The 8,617-nt window shown below is 45.6% G+C and overlaps 1 protein-coding gene across 1 annotated transcript in view; it reads right to left on the bottom strand.

Annotated features, from left to right (window-relative positions):
* Positions 1-2,350: 2,350 nt before the first annotated feature.
* Positions 2,351-8,617, bottom strand: part of GPR55 (G protein-coupled receptor 55) — an 11,638-nt gene continuing 5,371 nt past the window's right edge. Inside the window, exon 2 of the mRNA XM_003784875.2 lies at positions 2,351-3,318. Coding sequence (XP_003784923.1) covers positions 2,351-3,310 — 960 coding nt within the window. The 5' untranslated portion in view covers positions 3,311-3,318. The remainder of the gene's footprint in view (positions 3,319-8,617) is intronic.

Raw genomic sequence — 8,617 nt, 5'->3', positions numbered from 1 at the left:
AGAATCTGGACCCTCCTACAGAATCACTAACTGGCCTGCAGTGTGGCCCTGTGCCCACTCCTACAGACACTCAGGCCAGGCTGGGTCCCCATGGGGAGAAAGAAGAGGGACCTTTCCCCACAGAGTGTTTTGGGATGGGTAAGGGGGTCCCCAAAGCCCACACATCCATGATTGTCACTTCAGGGACTTAGCCTAATAGTTACACAGCTCCTGGGTCCCTCCTCACCCTTTATGTGATTCTCTCCTAGGGCTCTGGAACCTTCTCTGTCACCGGCTGCACACAAGATTTTGTGTTTGAACTCCCCTGGGGACATTCTCTTAGAAAGTCCATCTGTACCTGAGCACTTTAATAGACATGTGGACATGTGGGTGTGCCTCTCAACTCTGCCAGCTGGTGCAGCAACTAATGCAAAGAGAGGAATGGGAGGAGGGGTGCTCCCCCTATAGCCTCTACCCCATCTAGCCCCAAAGGACTTGCTGTGTGCAACAGGCTGGCTCTGAGTATAATGGGTGGTGTCTGCGCAGAATGGCATGTGACAGTGCAGTCTGTAGCAGGGAGAGGAGGGCCTGGGGCAGCTGAGCACAACCTAGCCTCACCTCTGGGTCAGCAGAGCCTCTGACTCCATGGGGGACAGGCTGGTTCCTGGGGGACAGGCCTGGGGACTGGACCTGCTAGTCCTGGTCCTCTGACCCTGGCCAAGTCACATCCTTTTCCACTCTTCACTGACACCTTCCTCCTCACCCTTCCCTCCAGTCACCTAGGAGGAAGCTCCAGAGTGTCACCTGAGCACAACAGCAGACAGTGGCTCCGGCCCTTCAGTAGTTCTCAGGCTATTTGGGGAGCCACCGGGCAGGAAGCAGCTCTGTGTGCCAGCTCCTGCCCTCCTGCCCTAGCCCACAAGGGTGTCAAGCCGTGGGCAATCACTCAACCCGCCCTGCTCCCTCCTTTCCTCCCTCTCCTCCTCCCTAGGCAGGTCTGGGTTTCTAGGTTTTATCTGAATCACCCTTCTCTCCCCCTATGAAGCCCCCAGGCTTTGCACCCTCACTAAGCAGCCTTTTATATTCCAGGTAGACATGGTTGCTTTTCTTCCTGCAAACCTGCACCTTGCTCACAGTAAGTCTCACTTACTACTCATCCCACTCATGCTGTCATCATGCAAAACCACCCCACAATTTATCCTTCTAATCATTTCACTCTCTGGAGCAGCTGAGTCATAGGAAGGCTTCAGCTGTCACTGCATGCTCCTTCTCTAGACCATCAGAGAAGCCCATCCCAGCAGTCATTCCCTTGTTTACCAAAGAGCTGCCAAGAGCCCCCTGCTAAGCCCAGGCCCCTGTGCCTGGCTGCATCATCTCTCCCTCTCAGCAACCAGGAAGACACAGCTCCATGGGCAGTGACACCAGTGCCAGCAGCCCAGCCAGGACTCAGGTGAGCAAGACAAACTAAGTCTAATAAACATCTGCCCAGTCTGTTAGAGATAGAAAGCCAGTCTCATCTAGAACTCTTCCCTTTCCCAGGGTGGCCCCCTCCCTCTCCTGGCCCTTGGCCAGCACTAGCACGCCTCCTGGTGGACACCCCAGTGGCAACCCTTGGCCCAGTCCACTTCTAGCCCTTGGACTGTCTTCCCCTTCCCCAGGTGTATCCTGTCCCCTCATGGCTCTGGGTGTCACCAATGCCCCATCAGTTCTCTGAAGCCTTCTTGTGAATGTTCACAGGAAGCTTTGGCTGGCCTCCTGTGCTTTTCTGAGGCCCGTAGGAAATGGGGCTATCCACGTGCACTTGCCCCCCCCAACCCCTCCACTCTCTGTCATCTTGATGAGGTTGTTGGCCAACAGAGCCCTAGAAGGGATCAGAAAATGCAAGTCTGCTCATTCCCGGGATCTCCAGACTAAATTGGGGCTTGATCCATTCTATCACCCCATCTCTGCCCAAGACCCCCCCCCACCATAACTGCCTCTCTTGATTCCCTCCTCCCACTCATCTCTCTTTTTCTCTATTTCCAGAATCTTCTAGTCTAATAGAAGGACAGGTATTGTTTGGGAAGCAGCCTTGTTCAGATGGTCTCATTCCTGTTCTCAATTCTTTTGCCTAGTAATTTTTGGCCTTAGCAATCAAGAATTCACCTGGTTCTGGGGTTCTTCAGAGGGCTCTGAACAGCTTTATATATGTCAAGCTATCTGGGCCTTGAGGAAAGGTCTTTTGGGGTATAATGGACAAAGCTGGCACTCAGTGAGCATCAAAGGAGAAGCCTACCAGTGAATGCAGCACAGATCATCCCACTACATCAAAAACCCCCACTACTAGAATTGGGGACTGGGGTTTCCCAGCTCTGAGCAGGGTATATTTCCCTTAGCCCCGGGTGAGCGTGGAGTCCTGAAGGACCAGCTGGACCCTGGAAGGCCGGTGGGCCATGACATCCATGCGGAATTCTTTGATGACAAAGTAGTAGCAGAAAACATCCAAACAGCAGTTGATGTTGGAGAAGCACATGGACAACTGCAAGAACAAGCTGATGCTCTGCCTGGTCCTGCACTCCACGATCACACCGTTCCTCACCAGGAACTGCAGGAGTAAGCCCAGGTGGACGGGGAGAAAGGAGACCACAAAGACAGCCAGGCTGGCCGCGATCGTCCAGATGCAGGCTCTCTGCTGCACCCAGTCCTGGGTGTGGTCCCGACGGCCCAGCAGAATGTAAATGCTCCTGCAGGAGCAGAAGCCCATGATGCCCATGGGGAGGAGGAAACCAAACACCTCGATGGGCAGGAAGACCTTGGTGCTCCAGGTGCCATCAGACATGTTGTGGAAGCACGTGTACTTTTCCACTTTCCTGTGGAAGCTGTAGATAGGGATGCTCCCGGCCCACACCAGGACCCAGATGGCACAGCAGATCCCGAAGATCTTCCTGGGGGACCGGAGGTGGCTGACCAGGAGCGGGTACTGGATGGCCAGGAACCTGTCAAGGCTGATGAAGCAGATGGTGAAGACGCTGCCGTACATGCTGACAAAGTAGAGGCACTCCACCAGAGTACAAAGGGAAGGGAAGGGTGGCCACACCTGGGACAGGGCCACCTTGAATGGGAGGGAGAGCACCAACAGCAGGTCAAAGACTGCCAGGTTGATCATGTAGATGGAGGTGGCAGCGTAATCGGGCCACCGCTTCTTCAGAATGGTGCCGAAGCCACGGATGGCCAGCACGTTGAGGAGCAGGCCTAGGACGAAGGTGGGGATGTGGACGGCCAGCTGCAGGGTCCTCATCAGCTCGTCCACGCTGCTGAATGAGCAGTTGCTGCTTGTGTCTGGCTGACTCATGTTCCTTCCTACAACACCAGCAACAGATCAGAGAGGGCTCCTCTTACTCTCTTGGAGTGATGGGTTCAGCTGACCTGCAGCCCAGACATAACCACTGCTACACTTTGTATACACAATGTATCATTCCAGACTCATTCTCTCACTCTCTTTCTATACACACATTTTTCTTTTACAAAAGTGAAAGCACACTGTGCATAGACATCTTGTCCCTCTTTTTCAATCAGAATTTCTTCTGTTGAAAGAAGTAACAGCATGAAATATGACCCAAACTAGTTCAAGCAGAGAGAGAATTTTACACATTGGAAAACATGGAAATGAGGGTAAGGCTAACTTCAGGAGCAGCTTGATCAGGGTTTCAAAAGCTGTTTCAAGGACTCAGCTTCTCATTATACGTTTCCCCACTGCCCTTCCCCAGCTAGTTTTTTAAGGTTGAATAGAATTGACTTTAGCTATGGGTGGTCACCACATTCCCCAGAACACAGTGATTGGCTCATTCATTGGTTCAAGGATGGACATTTGACTCACCCAGAGACAACAAAAAGCAATAAAACCCTTGCCTGGGTTTCTAGGCAGGGGCTGGAGCTCTATCTGTGGGAATTGAAGTTAGGAAGACATAGGAGCTGCTGCAGCCTCTTAATGCCCCCCAAAAGGAAACCAAATAGAAAATAGAGAGATGCAGATAAAAGAGTATTCCCAGAGGGAATGAAGGGGGGGCCTGAGGGCTCCACATGGCAGGTGGAAAATTAGAACTGGCCTCAGGGACAGGAGGTGTGGTGGCTCAGGGATAGGGGTCTGAGGTAGACCTTGGCCAATTGGAGGGTTAGGGGGTGCTGCACTTGGCATTGGTGGGGTTCTATATCAAGGTAGGTGGCCCTGGTGTAGGTCAAAACCAGGAGGTCAACCCAGGACTCCAGAGACAGTGTTGCTGGGAAGAGAATTCAAATATAAACCAACTTCTGCCCTCTCCCCACTCACTGCCTCTGCCCACTTCCCTCTTCCCTCCTTTCTCACCCACTTCCCCTAAGTGAGGTTGAGTCACTGGTGTCCTAGACAGTGGCTGGTCCTAGACAGTGAATATGCCCAGGGGCACTGCAGGAAAAAGTCATCTATCCATGCCTGGCCTCTTCCTTGACCACCACACAGCAGGCAGCCAGCAGCAGGTTCTGCTATTTACCCTGCTTCTCTCTCAGGAAGAGTCTTTCCCCCAGAGAATCCTGCACTGGGAACCAAGACAGCTATTGTTTTTCACTTCATTTTTTTTTTTTTTTAGCTTATGTAATTACACTATCTTTTTTAATTGAAAAAGTATTCTATGCACTCAATAAGATTTTCAAATAGCACAAAAGAACATACAGAGGGAAGTCAGCCTCCACTGTACCCCAGGCCCTCAGTTGTTCTTTCCAGAGGCAACCATGATTCAAAGTCTTTTGTATACTTTTTCCAGAAATGTTCCAAGTATATGCATACATGCACATGCATACATGGGTGCACATGCATGACTTCTTTAAAATTTGGAAAATATTATACCTGCAGCTCTCTCCTTTGCTTTTTCGCTTAACAATGTTCCTTGGACATTGTTCCACATCAGCATCTGTGAGTGAGTGACTGTTTCTTCCCCATAGCTTCATTGCATTGCATGGTGGCCGTAAAGTGTGTGTGCGATTTTAAGTTGTATACTACTTTCAACTGCACTCGAACTTTATGGCCACTATGTTCTAAAATCCATTAAGTGGCCTATTGATAAACAGGTGGGTTTCCTAGAGTTTTAATGAGAGAAAGAAAATTCCATGATAAACATTCCTGTCACCTTTCTTTGCTACACAGCTAGTGCTTGCAGAATTCTCATTCTGCTATTGCTTCTTATCACTACAGCACGTGTGGGAGCCTGTGGGGAAAAAAGAATTTTTAAGCTGCTACATGGAATACCAGTCTCAAACCTTCTCTACCCCATAATGAAAAAGAAAGTATATATACACACACACACGCATATATATGCATATATACATACATATCTATTCATAGATTTCAGTGGATAATTATAGATATACACTGAGCACTATCTTCTATCTTTTCAAAGATTCTATGTGTTCCTTTGTGTTAACTATTCTTATGGGTTATGTCACAAAAGGTCTAGCGCAACATACTTCCTCATCCTCATCCTGAACTCAGGCCTCAGGTGTACCTGCTCCTAATAAATGCTCAGAATAAATGCAAGTTGGCAGGTTGCCTCGTCCTCACTGAATAGGCTAAAATGGCTAGAACAACTTGAAACCAACAAGATAAAATTCAAAAATGATGAGAATAGCAGGCCAAAGCTCGAGTCTAGTCTACGTGAAAAATATTGCAGCATCAAAGAGGAGGACAAAACTGGCTCAGAGATGTCGTCTTTGAAACCAGAAATAGCAAAAAAATAAGAATCACAAAATAAGAGTGAATAAAAGTTGATGTTTAGAGAGATTCAATGAGACTCTCCAAAAGAAACTTAGAGATCAGTTTGGGGCTGGGTCATACTCAGGCAGACTCTATGGTGAATCCATCGCGTTGCTGGTGGTTCGAAAACTAGCACTAAAGTGACCAAGAAAAATAGTCAATGGTACTCAATGACTAACCCAAACCCAAAATATGGCTGAATTGGGGATGCTGAGATATGTGTGAGTTGACTGTTGCAGGTGCATGTATGGAAGATAGACACAATCTGGCTAAGAGTATTTTCCAGTCTAACTATCCCCAAAGTCACATTTGAATTACTGATAAACTGCAAATGGAAATCTCTCAGATGGTAATCTTTGAAGCTAGAGAAAGCCCTCCATGGATGAGCAAAAAGAAATTAGATTGAAAAAACACTTCCAGCTAAGGGCAGAATGAGCAGAGAATCTGAAAAATTAAGCTTCTGAATTCCCTCTGAAAGTCCAAAGAAATCACCTTTTGAAAATTCTTTTTAAAAAACCCCGGAACTTCACTGGAAAAAGATTAAAAGGCATAAATGCATTCCAGACTGCAGCAGGAGATAAAACAGTCATCCTTCTCAAAGGATTGCTAATAATATCAGTGCACTTGGGAGTAGGGGCTGGCCAACCCAGGTGTGGTGGTTGGGTGAGAGGCTGAGTCTGACCAAGTTCCTACAGAAGTAAATACTTACACAGCAAGAGGCATCTAAGAGATTGATTAAGGGAAGCTCCAGGGAAGGATGAAGGGCAGTGGGAACAAAAGGAGACAGGGAGCGCCTCAGGCCACCGTGGGTCTGGCCCTGTGAAAGGAGAGAGGGAAGGGAGAGCTTCAGATGACAGTGCAGACCTGAGAACATGTTGGCCAGGCCACTGGGTGTCCCTGAGCAAAGGGTGCCTATCCAAGAATCCCATATTGATAGGCATTGCCCAGACTAGGACCCGTGCTGGTTGGCCACAGGTTAGGAGCAGCCGAAGGAGAGTGTGAAAGTACTGTCCGGGATGTGTGGGCTCTGGGGAAAAAAAAAAAACTGCCTTAAAGTTTTGGACTGCCAAGAAATAATGACAGAGAAGATCGCAGGACAGAGACATCAAGGTAGAAAAGCTTGGAGCCAAGCACTGAGAGCCGGCTGTGGAAAGAGACTAAAGTTATGATGAACATAGGAATGGATTGCAAATCAAAAGGAAAAAAAGTAGTTAACAAGGTGACCCTCACTCTTGAAAAGAGCCAAGATGTAATACTGAAGGTAATATAGAGAAGCAGGAGGAATGGTCCTGGGTCCCAGGCACAAATGAGAGGATGTAATAGCACCTGGGGGAACAGTTAGTCATTACTACTCCATTAAGGGGAATTAAAGTCATTGTTCTCTCAATTTGAAATATTGAGAAATATAAGTCTAAGATATTTTGAAAACTTTAAAGTAACCACTGACTACTAAAAACAAGGGCTGGGCATGGTGGCTCACATCTCTAAACCCAGCACCTTTGGAGGCTGATCAAGAATGGCAAGAACTTTTTGGATTGGTTGTTTTAAAAAAAAATTCACAGGATGCAGCCAAAACTATTTTCAGAGATAAATAACTGCTTTATTTTATTTTTTTAAAGCAAAATGAAGTAGATGAATTAAGCATTCAACTTAATCCCTTAGAAAGAAAATTAAAAAAGTCTTAGGGAAATCAGGAAAAAACTTATAAAGATAAAAGAAGAAATAAATGAGATAGAAAAGAGGAAATGCCAGGATCAATACATTTAATAGGTGAGAACTTGACGATGGAAACAGTAAATTAAATGCATCTATATCTCTAGCAACTATGATCAAGAAAAAAAAAGACTCAAATGGTCACAACGAGAAAGAAGAAAAGTGTTAAGCTTAGCTGGAGAGGAAAGCAAAAATTCCAAGAAACTTCCTTATCATTTGTATGCTGATCCATTTAAAAGCTTAATGTAGTTGTTGTTTGGGAAACAAAACATATTTTAGCACAATTAATAATAAGAGTTGACACAAGAAGTAAACTGATTACACCATAACCGTCAAAGAAACCGAGAATGTTACTGAAGAATTACTCTTGAAACAAGCTCTAGCTTACTTCAATTTTCAAGGAACAGATAACTCCTATCTTCTATAAATATTTTAGAACATAAGATAATATTAATGAATTTCCACTGTTAAACTAACTTACCCAAATATCAAAATGTGACAGGGATAGCACAAAATATTGAGCACATATTCTTATGAATACATGTACAAGCATCCTAATTAAAATATCAGGAAGAATTCAGTATGTTAAAAATACAAATCATCATGACCAGATTTATTAATACTATAGAAATGTAAGATAGTTTCAGTGTTAGGAAGTTTATTAATATTGTATATCAAATCATTAAAGTAAAAGTGAAAAGTCATCTTGAGTGTATCAATAGAAGGACTAGAAGGGTCTTCTTACACATGATAAAAAGGAAGTTGCTCACATCAGTGGCAACTATGTATTTAATGGTAAAATAATAAAGACATTCTTGTTGAAATCAATGATACCCCCAAATCCCACACAATGTACAAGACTTTTAACAGAAATGAGAATAAAGGAGGTATTCTAAAAAATCAGTAATGCAAAGGGAAGGCTTAAGACTACAAGTGAACAGTTTGGAGGGGAAAACCAACTTAGAATTTTCATCTAATATCCCATCTCAAAAGAAATTTCAAATTCATTAAGGAATAAATTTTAAAGAAATCAAACCAGAAAGAACTAGATGAATATTCATTATACAGACAACCTATACAACCACTGCAAGGAAAAGCTCTTTGTCAACTTAGAATGACTGAAAAGCAAAAGAGGCAGTGCCCGTACTCAGTGGGTAGGGCGCC

Source organism: Otolemur garnettii, unplaced genomic scaffold, assembly GCF_000181295.1.
Source record: "Otolemur garnettii isolate 467f Iridium unplaced genomic scaffold, OtoGar3 scaffold00013, whole genome shotgun sequence".
Taxonomy (NCBI): Eukaryota; Metazoa; Chordata; class Mammalia; order Primates; family Galagidae; genus Otolemur; species Otolemur garnettii.
Note: the sequence above shows the minus strand (reverse complement) of the source record. Positions and strands in the feature narration are given on the sequence as shown.